The sequence below is a fragment of the Gambusia affinis genome, linkage group LG12 (assembly GCF_019740435.1).
Source record: "Gambusia affinis linkage group LG12, SWU_Gaff_1.0, whole genome shotgun sequence".
In the NCBI taxonomy this organism is placed as follows: domain Eukaryota; kingdom Metazoa; phylum Chordata; class Actinopteri; order Cyprinodontiformes; family Poeciliidae; genus Gambusia; species Gambusia affinis.
The window spans coordinates 14,460,856-14,479,599 of record NC_057879.1 but is presented as its reverse complement, the minus strand read 5'-3'; the positions used below and the strand labels follow the sequence as shown (position 1 = coordinate 14,479,599).

General features: G+C 39.0%; 1 protein-coding gene across 4 annotated transcripts in view; it reads left to right on the top strand.

Moving 5' to 3' along the window:
- The window catches only part of LOC122840800 (dipeptidyl aminopeptidase-like protein 6), a 94,310-nt gene that overhangs the window by 16,688 nt on the left and 58,878 nt on the right, over positions 1-18,744 (top strand). Inside the window, exon 1 of one of the 4 annotated variants that reach the window (XM_044133468.1) lies at positions 126-1,030. The exons of the other annotated variants lie outside the window; for them this stretch is intronic. Coding sequence (XP_043989403.1) covers positions 839-1,030 — 192 coding nt within the window. The 5' untranslated portion in view covers positions 126-838. Of the gene's footprint in view, positions 1-125; positions 1,031-18,744 lie in introns of those variants that run through there. 4 annotated transcript variants of the gene reach the window in all.

Sequence of the window (18,744 nt, the reverse complement as noted above, 5' to 3'; positions counted from 1 at the left end):
TCACCCCGTAGCCACAGAGAGGCACTCGAGCTCCGTCCTGTGGGACTACGTGCAATCATTTTGGAGAAGAGGGGGAAGTGGGGGGTGAGCCTCCACGTACGTAAAGGCATTAACAAATGACATTTGTTAAACAGAGCACTTAAATGAAAGCGCATTCAGAGAAACCACGCACTCTTGGTGAGTGATTGCGCGTTCGGCGGCGCGCAGACCCCCGGCAGCAAAAGCGGCTCCTGTCTCCGTGCGGGTCACTTCTCATGCAGAGCGCGTCTGGGAAGAATACCGCCAGGCTCTCTCTGCGTCCTTCACACTTTTTTTTTTCTCCCTCCCTGTGCATAAGAGCAGCGATGGAAAATTAGAGCCAAAAGAGACGAATGATTATCTTCGGCTCTTTTGTTTTTCTGGACAATCCCTCCGGGTCTGCTGAGGATCGAATATCTGATGGAAACTCAGCGCTTCCGCCTGCTATCTGACTGTGAGGAGGCATCAGGAAACTGAAGACAGGAGACAACGTGTTCTGAATACAAAGGAGGGCAACTATTGACACCTTCAAGAGACCATCCGCCGTGCGCCTGGACAAAGGGGAAAGGACGTCTACAAAGGATTCAGCTTATTATCGGTTCATCACTTTGTTTGTCCTCTGCCAATACCATCTGTGGGCGCCTAATAATAAGCCAAACATTCTCATCTTATCCGAGGTAAAACTGCCTTCTCTTTTGTCTTTTTGTATCGCTTAAGCGCTCGAAAAACTAACACAAAACGAACAACGCAAGACTCATCTGCAAGCCTGCCATGCTGTAAAGTGTTTTTAACCTGATTAAAAAGAAAACGCAGCACCGACATGGCTTCGCTGTATCAGAGATTCACCGGGAAGATCAATACGACCAATTCGTTTCCGCACCCACCTGAGGCCAGCCACCTTCTTGGAGGACAGGTCGCAGACGAGGAGAACGGAACCAAGTCATCTCACCAGGGAGCCGAGGGCCGCGCTCACGTCCAGTACAGGAAAAAGTGCTCACGGGAAGATGAGGATGTAAGACACTTGTTGTTTATTTGCACCTTACTGACAGAATGTAATGATCCCAAAAGTGATTTGTAGGTATTTTCCCTTTAGAAAGTCATTGAAACTTAAACATGTTTTTGCCGATAAGGTCCTTGCCTTGTGGTTTGTTTGAGCGATTACTTTGTGTGTCTCAGTAAAACATGGATAACTGTTATCCAAGTTAATTCCTTATTACTTCACTCTCTATTTGTTGAAATTCTTAACATGTGCACATATATGTGCATTTTCCCGGGGTTTGTGATGGTTCTGAGTTCTTTGTGGTGCTGACCGTGGTCCTGAAGCTGCACAGTACTTCACAGTGGGAGAAATCTCTTTTTTGTTATATCACTTTGTGATTTGTTTAGAAAATATGGGGCATCTGGATTATTTTTGAACACTAATCCACGGGGCTCAGGCAAAATACATTTGATATTCTGGCGTGTGCTTTCTGAGATAACTTGCACTTCTGAGAAGGAAGTGCACCGACATAAAAGGGCCTTGTGCTCTTCTGCAGAGCAATGTTTGGCTTTGGTATGTATTTATTTTAATAATAACTAAAGTGCTCTTATGAAGACCTTTCAAACATAGTATGGCTCAATAAAACAAATGACAAGGCTGAACATATACAACTAAATGGAAAAAAGAAAAACTCCACTCCAGATCTGTAATCCAGTTTACAGATTACACAAACTAAAGAAAGAAGATAACAATCAAAATAAAGGTAAAAACCAATACAAAGAAACAATTCAAATGAACATTGCACCGTTAAAAATACAGAATTTTGAAAAAGCTATTAAACAGAGTGAAAACATTACAGCAATAGATGCTAATTGTTTAATGTATGCAAGACACATTAAACAACGAATCAATAAGTTTTACCTAAAAAAACCCATCAAATTACCCTACATTTCTAGTATACATTACAAATGTTGTGCATGTATTCAACCTACAGTTATAATTGGAATATTAATCTGGATGTTGATTCAATTAGCCACAAAATTAAAGTAGTTTAAAATCGTAATGTAGTAAAAGTGAAATTACCAGCTGGCTTCTTAAGATGCCTGCAATAACCCTTTGAACTTTTACGTATTTGTCTTTACAATAAAATAGCTACAGCTCAGTCAGACAGGCTGAAAAAGGAGCGGTGGAACATACAGCTAATAGTTGTCTTTGTCTGAGTTTTAGTTTTCTAATTGTCCTGACACGTCTGAAGTGTTCCTTTCTCTTTGTAATGCTGTTTGATAATCTGCCTGAGAAACATCTGAGGCCTTCAGAGAATAGTTGTGTTTTTACTGAGATTTAATGTCACACGGCTACACTCTATTTACTAATTAGGTGAAGTCTGAAAGCAACTAGTTGCTCTAGGCTTCCCTTTGGGTTGGCTGTTTGAATCAGGGGTATGAATACATTTAGAAAGATCTGTATAAAGCTCGCTGTTTTTATCTTAGACAGTTTCTACCAAGCACAGTATAAAAAAAACAACCTTCTAATTAAATTTTTTTATCAGTCAAAATTGTTCTTATCCTAATACATTTTTTGTAACTTTCTCTGAAGTTGATGGGAGCAGAGAGTAGAGGTATTTACTAATTAACCATCCCTGGTATCCACCAACAAACCAAAACTGCAGAATGTTTTTGGTTTGCTCTGCTTGTTTGCAGAGAAAAAAAAAACAAAACGTCTCCTGCCCTGAACAAATATGTATCTTTGATGGTCCTTTGATTTATTCATCCTTGTTAGTCTAGTGTAGTCTAGTGAGTAGGCTGGCAACAGACTGAGTACTCACATTCTGTAGCCGTCAGTATCAATAACAAGAAGAACAGCTTAGCTCACATATGTCAGAGTCAAGGCCCGCGGGCCACATCCGGCCCGCGAGAAGATTTTCTACGGCCCCTGGGATGATCTTGATTTATTATTAGAACCGGCCCGCAGCAAGCCGGCACCCCGTCTGAAAAAATGCGAGATGCAGCGCATCCACACAACGCGCACGCACCCCCCCCCGTTCGATCCTCACAACGCGCGCACTCCCGCAGGAAATTTACGAAGGCTTGGGCCGGTCCGCTGCACTAGACCAAATGCGTCATTTAAAAAAATCTCAATGAACATTCGATCAGTCCGGCCCTCGGCTTGTAGCTAAATTTTTTATTTGGCCCTCCGTCCATTTGACTTTGACACCCCTGGCTTAGCTCAACACAGAGCAGGCAAAAAAAAAAAAAAAAAAAAAAAAAAAAGAAGGAAGATCTTGTCTCCATTCCTTCAATGCTGGCTCATTAAAACTCTTTTTTTTCCCCTTTAACAACCTTAAGATTGGATTTTATAGCTGGTATTGCCCCGCTGGACTTCCCAAATATTCCTTAAGTTTTGGCTGTTAACCTTGAGGTGACATTCACTGCTGAGGTTCCCTGGAGTTGTGGTGGAGCATGAAATTGCCTTGTGCCTTCAGAGATGGGGAGTCCATTTCATGGAGCTCCATTTCCAAAACAGGTCTTGGTTAAAGATTTAAGACACTGCTGGTGTTGTACTGTGGATGGAGAAGCAGAAACAATAACTCAAATAATTGTCAGGATTCACTTTTCTTTGATCTGAATTTAGCCCTTTCATTTCAAAATTCTTTTGAAATAAAGCTGAAATAATTATCAAATGAAGTTAAGGACATAAATAACAGAACTTACTTTTTTTGCAAGCAACTGTGATATTTTATTAATGCATTTTTTTTTTCTGGGCTTCCGAGAGACTTTTGTGTTTGTTGCGAAATTGATCAATTGCTTTGATTATTTGCATGCATCCATGAGGGTTTGGTGTTAAATCCAGAGTCACAGATAGGTTAGACTTTACAAACAGTTTATTTTCCTCCTCACTTCCTTTTCTGCAAACAGAAACCTAATTAACTGCCAAGCCTAAAGGTTTAACATTGAGATATTTTGCCCACAGATCAAAGCCTGAGGGGCTCTGACAAGATCCTACCTACATTAACCTCTCCTGTATGGTTGAATTAATGTTGGAAAATTTAAACATTTCTGTTTCTTCACAACTGGGGCTGATATTTGAAACCCTTATGACCGAGGTCAGTTTCAGCTTTGTTTAAAACGTATTTGCACCCTCAGAGATGTCTCGTGTTTTATTTTTGTGTCACGTTAAGATGTAGTAGTTCCTCAGTTTAAGATAAACTCATTAAATACAAACAACTGTTTTCAAATTATGATTTAAACTAAGTGGCTTAGTCAAAGTATAGACTTAAATCCACTGTTGGATGATTTGAGATGGATCTTTTATGCTTGAAAATCCCCATTTGTAGCTGAAATAAAACAATTCGGCCAAAACAGGAGCAAAATTCTTCCACAGTGATGTAAACATAGTTATCAATTACAGCATCAGTTATTAGATGAAGGGATTGTTTACTTTATCTCACGGCGCTACATTAGCTAGACTAGCTTTCCCCCCTAATAAATGAAACTGCTTTTTGTTTAGTTGGGTTGATTTGGTCTGATATTTAAATATTTTATACATCTCAAGGAAGATTAAAATGCAAAAAGAGAAGAAGCGTTCCAAATACATTTTCACAACACTGTATAAAAACAAATATGCATCCAATTTTTCTTTCTCACCTGTTTAATCACCATTCTTTAATTAAGTCCCACTGAGAGAATAATTAGGATCACTTTAAGACAGACATAAACAGTGATCAGATAAAAAAAAAGAAAGAAAAGTCAGCAAGCGATATATTTTTCCTGCCAGTTTGTTGTGTTAACTGAATAGAAACAAGTAGGCTCATAAATCATATATCCCTCTTTTGATCGTGTGCTAAAAGTCTCTGACAGTTTGCGTGAACATTACTGAATAATAATTATAATAATGCTTTTTTTCAGCCCTAATTTTCTCCCGTGTTTGTATTTTGTATATAAAACAGTCTTTTTTTCTCCAAAGACAGCTCCAACAGACCTTTCGCTGCTTCTGACTTAATAATGACAGCTGTGTATCCATGTGTAACTATTAGTAGTCATTAGTGAAAGCTCATTTCCCTCAGGGCCACCTTATTGTCAGGGTGGCATGCTGCAAATAAATGACTTGTTTTCTACCCTGAGGCTGTTGTCTTTAACAACAAAATTATTCTGGAGAAGCACTTTAATTTCCTCTTTTTTCCTTGCCTGTTACTGTTGCTACAGCGATACCTGTTTGATGCGTCCATGTTATACAGGAATCATGGGGGTGGGATTCAGTTTGAAGGGTGATCCTTAGTGTTACTGCATCTCCATATAGCTGTTAAAAAGCAGGCATGTAAATAACAACAAGTACTGAATAAGTGTGCATGCTTCATTAAAAAACAAATAGTAGAAAACATAGAGCCTCAATAGAGTTAAAGGGGGCTAATTAGTGCGAACCGTTTATGATCTCGCTCTGCAGAAATGTGTTGAAAATCCATTGACAAGACACTGCCTTATGTTTAAGCAACACAGACTGTGGTTGAAAAGTTCACATGGAAATGTTTACTGATCTTGGATGTGGCTGAATAATGGTTAGACTTAATCAAGTCTTGTTCATACAGGGTATATGCAGGGTTAAAAGTCAAATTTTCAACAGTTTTCTGATCTAAATTAAGATAAGGACAGATTGACCCATAATAGGAATAAAAATATGTTAATGGACCACCACCTGACCACATGGTACCAGACTATGACGAGGCTCAACTACCAGCGTTGCCCATCTTTGTAATCTGTGAAAGGTTGATCCGATTTCTTCCTGGATACGAGTTGCTGAAAAGAGCTTTATCCAAAGAGTCGCTGGACTCATTCATAGGGTGAGAAGTGGGAGCTGGGAGTAGAGGCATTGGTTCTCTGTCGAAAGGTATCAGGTGAGGTGAATCAGGCATCTAAACAGGATGCCTCCTGATCTCCTCTCTTTAGAGGCATATACCACCGGGAGGAGCACCCAGAGCAGATCCATAACTCACTGAAGGGGTTTATGTCCAATCTAGCCAAGGATTTCCCTGCTCCTGCAATGAGCCAGACAGGGTTGGTGAAGAGAGGGATGTCGGCTGTCACCCCCGAGATCCAATCACAGGTGGATAGATGGATGGATAGACAGACAGTTTACAAATCTGGAAACAGAAACTATTGTTTTGTTTTAGATCTCTGTACTCTCAATGTGTTTTTTAAATGTTATCAGTAGTAATGCATTTCTTACTCTTTGGAAGCGTCTGTCATTTCCTAATCAATGCCAGTAAGTTGCATGTTTAGATTACAGAAAGAAAAATAACATAATAATTGTAAAATAAGATACTGCGAGTCGGAAATTACGAGTAAAAGAAGCAAGCCACAACTGTAAAGACTGTTAGACTTAAAAGTGAAATTTAATCACATTGCATGAGATCGCCCTGGGCTAACACACACGGACTCCGTCAGACGCACACTCTGCCTGTCCTCATACGCCTTCTGCTCAGAGATATTCCAGATTTGAGCAAGAGCCTTTGGCCCAGTTCCAGAGCCTCGGCTCAGGTCTGTGCTTCCTTTGAGATGTGCGACTGAGATAAGTCAGGCAGACGGAGCTCAACAAGAGCAGCCAGATAAAAGAAAAGACGGCAGCGAAAAGCGTTCGGCTGTCCTTATTATCTCTGCGTTGAGGTTAAAAGTTTTCTTCAGGTGATGACTGCTCACTGAGGGCTGCACTAATCCAGAATGATCATTCGTCCGGAGACGCCAAAGCTCTCTCAACAGTGCAGCGAGGGAGGGTTGTGCATTTTAACTATGTGAGATGGAAGCAAAACTGGGAGTGATGGTGGCTTATGTTGTGCATGACTGAATGAATACAGTTTTAATTGAAAAGCTATTCTCTAAAGTAATACTAATTCTAAATATGTAGTGTTTCTATGATACAATATACTAATTATCATAAACAAGTCAGCCTCGGAATCTTTCAAAAAGCTGAATGTTACTTGTCATCCAGCAATCCCTAAAGCAAATGAAAGAAGCAAACAAATGACTGTTTATTTCTGAAGATTTATATTTATTTAGGATGAACAGTTATAATTAAAATTTCATTGACATAAGAAAGTTGTTGAAAAGCCCATAATCAAGAACGTATTCATTATTAATCAAAGAGCAATTCATAAGAAATTTCAGTAAAGGTTTGGTTTAGATTTTTTGAAGTCAGGTTCTGCGAAGATATTATTAATAATGATAGTGGATATTGTCAATAATTTAGTAAGAGACAGTTCTTGTTTTCTTTTTTTATCTGAACAACATCTTTGTCAATTTACACTGATTCTTCCTGCCAGGTTAATAATAACTAAGTTCAAAATAATACAGGTTCAAAATGTTCACAAATTATTATATAAAGCAGAGCCGCTTGAGTTCAATAAAATATTTTAATAGTGTTGCTGAAAATTGTGGAATCGATTGTGAATAATGCTCATTTTCAAGGCACTGTTCTTTCTTCACTATGACACTGAGTCCCCAGCATTCTCCATGAGCTCCAGCATCAGAAACCAAAGAAATACTCCTAGTTTGATTATTAAGGGCAGTTAAAGTCCATTTAAATGGTCAGATATATTTTAACCATGCAGATGATGAATTTGTGACACTTGTGATGTCAGATCCTGCTAAATAATACATCCAAGCAAAGCTTTGCAGTTGTGATGATGCAAAAAAGAAATTGCAATCACAATTTAGATTTAATGCATTGTGCCTCTTTAATTTAAAACTAATGACATGTAGGTATACATTATTTCAAATTGTTATTTCTAAATCAGCAATATAATACAGTTCATAAAAGAAAACTTTGACACATATTGACAGACACTCAGAAAAGTCTCTTTTGAGCATGTGTGCATTCATGTTGTGGAAATTTGGAGACGCTACTTGGGAAGGATAAGGAATTGCTCTGGCTAAAAAGTTCTCCAGGACATTTTTGAGCGATCTGGAGGACAGCAGTCGTTGTATGTGACAGGTCAAATCTGTGTGTTCCTGTGCGCTAAACTATGAAGCTCAGCAGTGTTTATTTTTGTGCTGCTGTCAACCTGGCGGGATTATATAATAAACTATATTTTAAATCTCCCCAGTCCTTTCCTGGTTTAACAATGTGTTCACAATAAAATCTGAAACGTATTTATTCTACAATTAATTTAAAATCCAGATTTAATCAATCAATAACTTGTTAAATAATTAACAAGTCAATACAAAGGAGAAAACATAGAGTAATAACACTTGTTAGAGCTGTTGCCTCGCACATTCTAGGTTTGAATTTTTCCCGTAACATTTCTGCACGGATCTTCACGTTGTCCCATGTGTGGGTTTTTCTCCAGATAGTTTGACTTCCTCCCATTGTCCAAAAGCATCCATGCATAGACATCTCTTCAAGTCTCACAATGTAAGAATATTGGAAGTATTTTATGAATAAGAACATTGTGACTGCTCTGATTGATATCCATCAGATAAAATCTCTAATCTAAGCGGATAAAAACGATTTCTCATGTCTTCTAATGCTCTTGCGAGTGAGTCCGTCATCAGACAAACACTGAAGAACAGTGCTGTGAGTGACAGATTTGGAAGGGCAAAGCCACCGCTGTCTAAAAATAAGTGTGCTGCTCAAGTGAAGTTTGATGAAGGCACAACAAGCCAGAGGGATGTAAAAAAAAAAAAAAAAAAAAGTTCCTGCTGTCAACAAAAACAAAACATTTTATATTGGACAGCTTATCATAAAAGAAGAAAAAAAAACCACACAGAAACCTAAACATAGCCATAAAACAAGATGAATATAGTTTTCAGGATTAGAAAGTCTGATTGAATAAATAATCTAGACTTAGGTTTACACCTACAAAAGAAAAACATGTTGCTTTGCAAAAGTATTCACACCCCCGGAACCATTTAAAATTTGCTGTTATACATCCGCAAAGCAAAGTGTATTTTACGATTGTCAACAGAAGGTGGCGCATCTTAGTGAAATAAAAGGAAAAGGAAGCATGTTTTGAGATTTTTATGTACAAAACATAATTGAAGTGTTGCATGTGTTTATATTCTGCCCCTTCTATTCTGACATTCCAAAACCAGGTTTAATCATCAATTACCAAATTAATAAATAGTGCCGGTCTGTTTGTGATTTTATCTCAGCATGAACACAGGTGTGCTCTGAAAGCCCTGGGAATTCTTTAGAGAACATATCTGTCAAATATCATAAAAAAACTCAACCGATCCACCCAGTAAGTTGGTTGAGAAGCTGCAGCTCAGAGCATTGTTCATTCATCTAGAGAAAAAGGAATAAATGTGGCTTTAGTGCAAAGCTATCAAGATTGGCCGATTCACCTAAACTGACATGCTGAGCAAGGAGACCATTAGTCAAAGAAACAGATGAGAGGGTCTCATGGTAAATCTGGAAGAGCTGCTGAGAACCACAGCTCAGGTGAAACTGACAACTATTAGCTATGCAAGGAAGAAGAGCAAAAAGAAACCCATAGTCGAAAGAAAGTCATAAGAAGTCTACAAGTCTCAATCAATAAAGAGGAAATAGCAAACATGTGGGAGGTGTTTTGGTCAGATGATACGTCACCCTGAAAACACCACACATACTGAACACATAATGAACACAGATGTTGGTCAAAGCAGATGGGAAGCTGGACAGAAGAAAACCTAGTACAGGTTGCAAAAAAATAAAAAGATATAAATACTTGAATTTATATAAGTCATTTTGATTTATTTTGAAAACAGTGTATCAGTTTCCCTTCTGTGTTGCTTAAATACAATCCCTCCAAAATACAAAAAAGATTACTCAAAAGGTACTTTTCTTGTTAGGACCTTACAAATGAATTGATAAGATAAGCTGATGTGAACAAGAAAGAGTGAGGTGGCACACCTTCATCTCATATCGATCGATAATAGGCGGTGAAAAAAAAAAAGATCACCATCAGAAATCTTATTTTTTGTATACTTAACTTAATTTTCTTGTACAAAAGAGTCCCGACCTAAAAGCCAAGACACAAAGACAGAGTATTGTGCTTTGGAAAGAGTGACAAGTACAAATCCAAATCTGAAATCAAAACATTAGAGTTTACTGAACATTTCAGCCAGTATTTGGTAAAGGCCACTGAAGGCAGACATAATGTCACCCAGTGCAGCTGCTCCCCGCAGGACAACAAAGCATCCGCAGCAGGACTTCCTGCTCAATGTTGCCATGGTTGCAAAGGTGGGGAGGGCGAGGCTGTGAGCCCTGTGGACTCGCAAACACACACTCAGTATGTCTTTCTATCTTCACAAGGACTTTGCATCGACTTCTATTCATTCTTTATGAATTTCTATGGCCTAACGCTGATCCTTTCCCTTAACCTAACCATCACAAGTGCATGTCTACTCCTAAATCCAACGCATATCACACCTTAGTCCTAAACTGAATTCCTAACCCTAAAACAGCACTCTTTGATCCCCAAGCTGTACTATCGGTCCCCACAGTGTAGTATGTGTTAGGAAAATGGTCCTTATAATGTATCAAATACCAGACCATTCATACACACGCTGCAGTTTGCTGGTGGCTCAGAATGCCATCTGGAGATGACACAGCTTTTCCCTTCTCATGTCACGGCAAATACCATCCCCAGAGAAGATCACATGAGGGGTTTTTTGTAATAAATCCCTGAATAAGTATTGGCTGATATATGCTCTCTCTTCTTTTCATGTGTTTTAGACCCTGCTGACAGACTTATTCACTATCGATCTTTGCTTTTCGGTTCCAGAAAGCATCTCAACAGGTTGTCCATCCCCCTGCCCAGCACCTCTGTGCTCTGGTGTCACGCCATCGATCATCCTTCTCTCTCCCTGCTCCCCTCCCGTCCCTCAGCAGACCTGTCAGCAGCATCTCAGCAGGCTGTCTGTCTCTCCGTTTAATGTCTCTCTATCTCTTTATGATTTACTGTAAGATTACGCAGGCAGACAGGTACTATCATTCAGTGTTTCAATGCATTAAAAGTCTCTTTATCCACTAATGATGGTGAGCTTTATTCTCCTGCGGTACATTACCTGCTCTTAAAATCAGGTGAAATAACATTGCGAGGTGTCATTAAGCCTCCATGTGAGAGTTTTAGATCAATTTCATTCACATTACTCTGTTATTATGTTTCATTTATCCTTCAACTAGTTTGAGCTGGTTGGAAAAACCCCCCAAAAAACTGTCGTATTTTGTCCAAAATCATTTATGTCATCTTAATGATACCAGTCAGATCTGCTGTTCCTTCTTTTGTAGTTCACTTCTTAGAGGACCATCAAGATTTCTGCTGCTTTTTAACACTTTTATTTAGCTAAATATAACCCAGCTTGCTTCATGTCATCGTCTTCGCCTATTGTGTCCATGTTCGGTTTTTATTTTATAACCTCAGGTTGCATTCATTTTTTTTGATAAAGCTAGAGGAACCACATAAATTGTAACATCTTGTGAATTTTGGAGTGTTTCAGGGGTTTTGCACATCAACCATTAGAGTGTATTTGTTACATAAATCCTGCCCTCCACAGTAACAGATTTGTTCCATGTACCTGTTGTCTCTGAGGATGTTTTAGATACAGGAAGCAATTTTTCCAGAGCTACATGCACTGTGTCCACTTTACCACTAGAGACTGTTGTGTTACAGTCAATGGAGGACTGTGCACATTATACCGCAGCAGCAGTGGGAATATTCCTTCCTGTTATATTTATATTACCTCTCTTACTCCAACACATAAAGAGTGTTGCTGGCCCAGATAGCTAATGTAAATATAGTCATGTAATTACAAGATGCAATACTGAGCCAGGAGAAAAGTGATAGTTTCACATCTCAAAGGATTTGAAAAAAAGTTATACAATCATGAAGTCACAGCAAACATGCTTTGACCTGAGGATACAGGAAACAATCTTTTTCTGCCCAAATCACCAATGCTGTGCTGAACTCTTGACATTTAATTCAAGCAGGTGAGAGGGCAAGCCACCATATCGGTTGCAATGAGTGTGACAAGAAACTAGAAAACAAGAGGTGCTGCAGCACGTCATGCTTACTAATCTTTGTTTTTCGAATAAAACAGGAAGAATATTTTTTGAATAACAGAGAGAGAGAGAAGTCAATTTTTGTCAACAACATTTCTGTTGGCTGGAATTACAGCAGCGGCTGTAGCTACAGCATCTCTTGAGTCCTTTCATACTTTCTTCTGGGCTGAGATCAGGCAGCAGTAATGTGTTGTGTCACAGAGGCAGATTCGCTTATTGGCCCTGGCATAATATTCCCCCCCAAAGAGACACACAGATGCGCACAAGCCTATGACTGAACTGAGATGTTGACACATTCATAGGCTACCAACGACATTAAAGATGGTCAGGGATGTCTTTTTGCAGGCTTGCTTGGCTAAATCTTTGCAAGACTTTAAAACCTGCCAGAAATTTGAATTTAAGTGTTTTAGAAAATCTTTGTAGTTCTTGAGAAGAAGGATAATAACACTCAAATCAACTACAATAAAAAAGTTGTGTGCCGATGAGAAGACTGTGGCCCTAATCTAGTTAGAACGTGAAACAGGAGTTTGGTTAATCCCAGTTCATCACAAGGGTTTTAACTGGTACTTAAAGTAGAAGCAGTATTTGTCCACAGATTGAGACAGAACTGAAACTGGTGTTGGTTTCGTATTGTTAAATAAAAGAGGAAATATGTTAAAAGACATCAGTTGGAATTTCACTATTATCCACTTTTTGGATCCCGTGTAACAAGTTTAATTTTGGTATCGTGGTTCAGGTCTGCCTGTTGGTTTAAATGATGGCACAGAGGACTCTGTTCTGCCTGGAGGCTCTTGTTTTAGTCTTGTGATGAATAACACATGAGATAGGTTTTCACGCTGCGTCCTTGTTGGACCCATGTGTGCGTCCTACTCTTCAGAGGAGTGACAGGAACATGACCATTTGTCCCTCTTGCCATGAAGGTGGGTTTCTGGCTGTGGTATTCTACTTTATCTCCAAGATGTTCTCTGTATCTACGTTAGCAGTAGCGCGTTGCATGTATCTGCTTTTACCTGTGGGCTTTCGATTTGAGGACAGGCGCATGTCAGCTTGAATTACTTTCTTTGAAGACACAGTTTGTATTTCATCACTTTTGCAGCAGGAAAATAATCATCTCCAGTCGATATTTCTCTCATGGATTCCTCTGAATCCAGGCTCAGGAGTCTGAACGGGGCGCAGCGCTCATTCAGGGGTGGATCACCAACGCCGAGCTGGCAGCCGATGTGTTCAGTGTATGGCTCACATGAAGCTGAGCAGAGATGTGGGAAATAATGACTGTTTGGTGGGGAGCACTGTTGAGTGATTCAGTATTCTGAGAGCTGACAGGATGTCAAATGGTATAGCCACCTAACACAGGAGCGACAAACTACCTGGGTTGATGTTTTTCTGCTCACCAGGTTTGCTTTTGCATTGTTGGAATATATTTTCTAAATTCGCCCATTTGTTTATGATGGCATTTTGCGGCTGTGACATTGTCATTTGTAAGTTATGCAAAGTCATATAAGATGTCCAAGGCTTATCAATTCAGTCAAGACCTCAGTACCTTTGCCAGGGGGTCTGGATGGTATAATCTCCACGTACAGCTTTTATTTTTTTTGCCCGATAGCAACAATATTTTATTAAAAGATTTTCAGTGATTTTTTTTTTTTTTTCCCTTAGGAGAAATGTTCTGCTGTCTTTGATTTTTAATAATTTATAAGCCAAAGAAGCTTAACATGGAGTTGTCACATGACACGGTGTATTTATCATTCCTGCAAAGCCTTGCTGGTGCAGATCGTGTGTACAGTTTTGTGACACCTTACGGGTATCAGCTCCTCAGGGACACAGACTGCCTGCGTCAGCACATTGAAAGCCCTGCATCCATTCCAGCCCCATAAGACGAGCTCCTATCAGGACAGAGAAAGTTGGTAGTTGGTATTGTGGGGGAAAACATTGCTGGCAGGGAAAGTTGAGGAGAGACTTTCGATTGTTTGAAATGCTCCATAAATTGGCAGAAGCTCTGTGTGTGGCGTGTAATGCTGATCTGTGCTGAAGGCAAGATGCAGCTAATGGCCCAGGTAAGTGGTTCTGTGCTGATTGCTGTGGAGGGCCTGAGCGCTCTGGCAGCACTCCTCACTCCCCTTTCGGCGTTGTGTTGCAGGACGCGTACGAGCGGCGGCAGCCCCGATACGTCTGATATTCCCTCAGTGATCCGACCTCCTCCACTGTGACTGCGGAGGTGTTGGGTTTTATGCTCTTTTCTGGGGAGAAGCGGGGCAATGTTGCAGTCAGGAACAGGCCGCAGGGACAACACGCGCATGAACACACAAACACACTTTGTCTAGTTGCGTGGAGTGTGGATGCTGATGCTGGGGCTGCGTTTAGTGGTCTCCTGAGGTGTGTCTCTTTTGTTACTTTTTACCGTATCTTGCTGCTTCCACATCACACGTCGTTGCCTCTCTGGCAAAATGAAAACACACAAGTTGTCACGGGTGGAGAAACTCTGGAAGGTAAGTGCTAATTCCTTTCAGGTACGTGTTTATCATTTGAGCTTCTTTTTAATTATATATCTTTGCAGTTTGACATTGAGGGACGTGTTTAGCTGAAACTTAAAAAAAAATGTTGTAGGAGGTCTTGTGAAAGTGGCACGGCTGTTTATTTAAATATTTAGCTTTAAAAGAACTCTGATGATATAATGAGCACTTTGATGACAGCTCCCATTGTAATCATTGACACTGGTGGGCACCAAATTATAGCCTGTATTTGTTAAACTTGTCAAATGTTAAGTTTAGGTCTTTCAGATTATGTATTGTAGGACAAGTTTGTGTTTTAATTAATTCATTACTGCTGCATTGCTGTTTACAACTTAGTTGAGACTCTATTCACCGGCCAAACAATTAGGTACACCTTTTTATTACTGGTTTGGACTCTGTTTTGTCTTCAGGACAGTCTTAATTTGTGACATTGATTTGTCAAGGTGTAGGAAGCCTCTCTCAGACATTTCGGTTCATATTGAGATTATATTTAAGAATCATAGAATCGTTTTTGATGTTTGTAAAGACGTTCCGATGCTATAAAATTAACATCCATATTCCCTGCTTCTTGCTCAGCCCAGTAAGCTCACACGAACTCATCATTGCTGCACCTGGTGAAGAACCTCGCCCTTCTGCCGCCTCTAACTCATCCGCCACTGGATCAGTCAGAGATCCAGGTTCTGGCGGACCATAACCGCTGTTAGCAAGGCTAACATCTTGAGAAGCGGAGAGGGACGATGGTTCTGTTCCATGTTCAATATGAGTTTAAAAAAAAACCTGTTAGCTTGGAAATTTCTTCATCACCTCTCGGTCGCGCTCTTCTTTTTCTTTCGTTCCTGCGCTCCGCTCATTCCTTCTGTTGTCCGCCATCATGAGAAATCCCTCCCTGAGGCTCCGCCCCAAAGCGTCCAACTTGAACCAATAATAATCAAGCATTCATGATGGACGTTTGCCAGAACAAATCAGACAGTTTTTCAACACCCCCGCCAAAATTTTCTTAGCCAGTGATAAAATGTAGGCATTCTGACCTTATTCATTCACAAAAATAAAAAGCATCTTTCGGGGCCCCCCGAAGCGCCGGGGCCCTGGGCTGCAGCCCCGGTAAGTTCATGCTAAAATCCGGGCTTGCATACAATAAATAAAACAAGGACTGCTATGACAAAAAATATGTATGTAGCCAAAAAGTACTAAAACAGTCTTTTTATGTTTATACAATGAGAATAAAAAGTGACAGAAAAAAATGTTAATTTAACAAAAACTGCATTCTGTTTTGATTATATAGGAAATTAGAAATTTACAAGAAGCATCTGAGAATTCACATTAAGCATGCCTATAAAATGTGTAATAATGTGTATTACTATCCTGGTTGGAATAAACATATCAAATATATTTTTTTAAATGGAAGAATATTACAGAAATTTCTGTTTTAAACAAGTCCAGAATTTCTGAGTACTTCTGATTTTTATCTTGCCCTTGCTATCTGATTAAAGATGCACTATTCCTGGTATCGGGTGTTGGTAGACACACTTTGAAGCTCTGCAGGGACGGATATTTTACCAAATCCTGGCAGGATCCCTCAGAGAGCACAGGGTGACAACTGTGTCTGTGTCTGATTTTGATAAACTCAGGCTACGGCTCATGAGCTGATGCTGATTCTGTCAGGCAGCCCGGCCCGGAGATATGCATCTGCTTTGACACGAACTTGAGTTGAAAAAGGAAACACATAAATCCCCACAGAACTGGCATCGTTCAGGCTGCATCAGTATTATCTGTTACTAATTTCAAGTAGCGCTTTCAAGTTCGCCAAATTTACTCAGCTTTTTAAAAAATTATTCAGATTAAATATTGTCCGCATGATTGTGTTGGACACTTTACCAAACTTGAGATCTTGTCTGTGTTTTTTAACATTAATTCTGGGCATCTCATGAGATTTATACTAGTTGACAAAGATTCATACTGTATGAATCTCTGTAAATAAGTGACAATGTCTCTTATTTGCAAAGAAAACTTGCTTTCCATGTGTTGATTTTATTATAAACATTGTGTAGTATTATGTTTTTTGTTTAAACAACAATATATCTTGAGTGTTGCTTTGAGATCCATCAGCTTCAAGCTGTACATATATTAAATTCTGTGCTGTAAGTGTTAGATAAATATTTAATGCAACGCATATTGTGTGCAGGAGTAGCTGATGCAGCAATAGCTGCAAATTTTCCACTGCTCATCAGTGCTGCTCAGCAGCTCATTTTGAATCTGTTTTCTTTAAAGAAAAGCAACTTTTTTTTCTCTTGAACCTTTTATTTATATGTTTGGTGGTTTTGAGAAGTTACCTGCACGAGCATATTTTAATTATTGTCATATAGACTTTAGATAAGTTGATCTTTTTTATTGTTAGCTTTTATGTCTGCGAATTGTGTGCATGATGTTTAAAAACTTTTTTCAGATTGATAACTTGGAAAAGTAATGAAGTGGCCAAGTAAAGCATTAAGGTTTTTCCGTCAAGTAACTTTTTTCTAAGAAAAATCGGCATGAACAAGTAGAAGGATTCTGCTCCTTTAGAGATTTCTTTTGTTTTGGCTTTTTAAAATGTTCTTACATGTTTTATATAATCAAAAAAATGTTTAGCAAAAGACAAATTTACCCTGGTAATCACACAAAACACATTTCCAAAAAAATTATCTCACTTATTAGGGAAAAAGACATAAAAACTAACCTGACCCTATATTAAAAAAAAAGTCACTGCTCCATTTGTTAAACCACATTATTTTTGAAGCTGATGGCTGTTTTTGCTTTCTCATTTTTCAAAACTTGAACAATATTTTACATATCTTCAAAAGTCTCTTATTAAAACCAGTTGATGTTCTGGTTCATGATTAGAGGCTTATTTCTTCCAAATTGCATAATAAAACTCAAAAGCCTTTGAACCTGACAAATTTATCCTTCCCTGCTGGCCCAAACTTTTAATTGTCATTAAATGTGCAGCTGGAAGAAAATTGTGTAAGGATTTTTTTTTTGTATATTCCTAGTCAACTGAGTGTCTGTGTTGCGTTTTTGCCCTTAATTGTCTCCTGCTGTCCCTCATTATCTGTGTTTCCCTGTTCCCTGTTGGACTTTTGTTCTCTTCGTTTCCATTAATAAACCATCATTTTCACTATAACCTGGGTCTACCGCGTCATCCTCACCAACAACAAACCACAACTCATGGCAAAATTAAATTTAGGAGCAATAAAAACAGATGTAATTTTATGAATTAAAAACAAATCTATGTGGATTACTAGAACTAATAAAGAGACAGAGAGAATAATTAAACTTAAACTAGATTGGATCTCTTTGTTAGTCAGGATATCTGTGGAGACCACAATAAATGAATGAAGCTCCATTTACGCGTAAGCTTCCAATTGCTATTAAACTATTCTCCAGTGTATGTCTATTGGAAACTCTTTTAAAGGAATAGAATACTGATACATTAAACTTTTATTTTAATTCTAGCAAACTGAGTTTCTGCAGTTATGACCTTTGCTTTTAAGTCTATTGTAGCTCCCAGTTTTAAGCTGCTGCTGATTTTTTCTTTATTGCTTTTCACCATTCTGCTTGGTTTCCAACTAAATTGTTAAACAGTTGCAAAAATGTGCCCACAACTTGAAACTTTCTTTTGCTGCTTCAATCTTACGACCCTCTTGTAAGCTATTGATGCCCACACAGAAGGTTTATGAGGCTTGTACGCTCGGTTTACGAGGACTGGATCTGCAAATGATGCTCTGTAAACTCATTCTGACTCACTCTGCTTGTCTCTTTTTAATATGCATCTGCTGCCTGCGTAGCATCCTTAATGAGCAAATTTATACCTTCCGTGCTGGCACCATTTTCTCACTTTTCTTTTTAATTGTTTCACTTTCGCCATCAAATGTCTTTAAGTTGTGCCCGGTGTGATCGTTTGCTGTCTTCTGATTGTGTTTTCTCTCAGGGAGATCACATGGGTTTGCTAGCTAATAACTACCAACATCAAAGATACTTTTTAAAGAATGGAGTCAGGACAGACATGGAGATATTTGGTTAAATACACTGAGTTGAAACGAAACACCACAACGACGGTTTTTGAAACATATATTACATATCTTGTCTCTGTCTCTGTCAGTTGAAAAGAAAACTTTCCTGAATACACCGAGCTTATTTTTTTTGTACCCCAATGTATTGCAATGGAAGTGA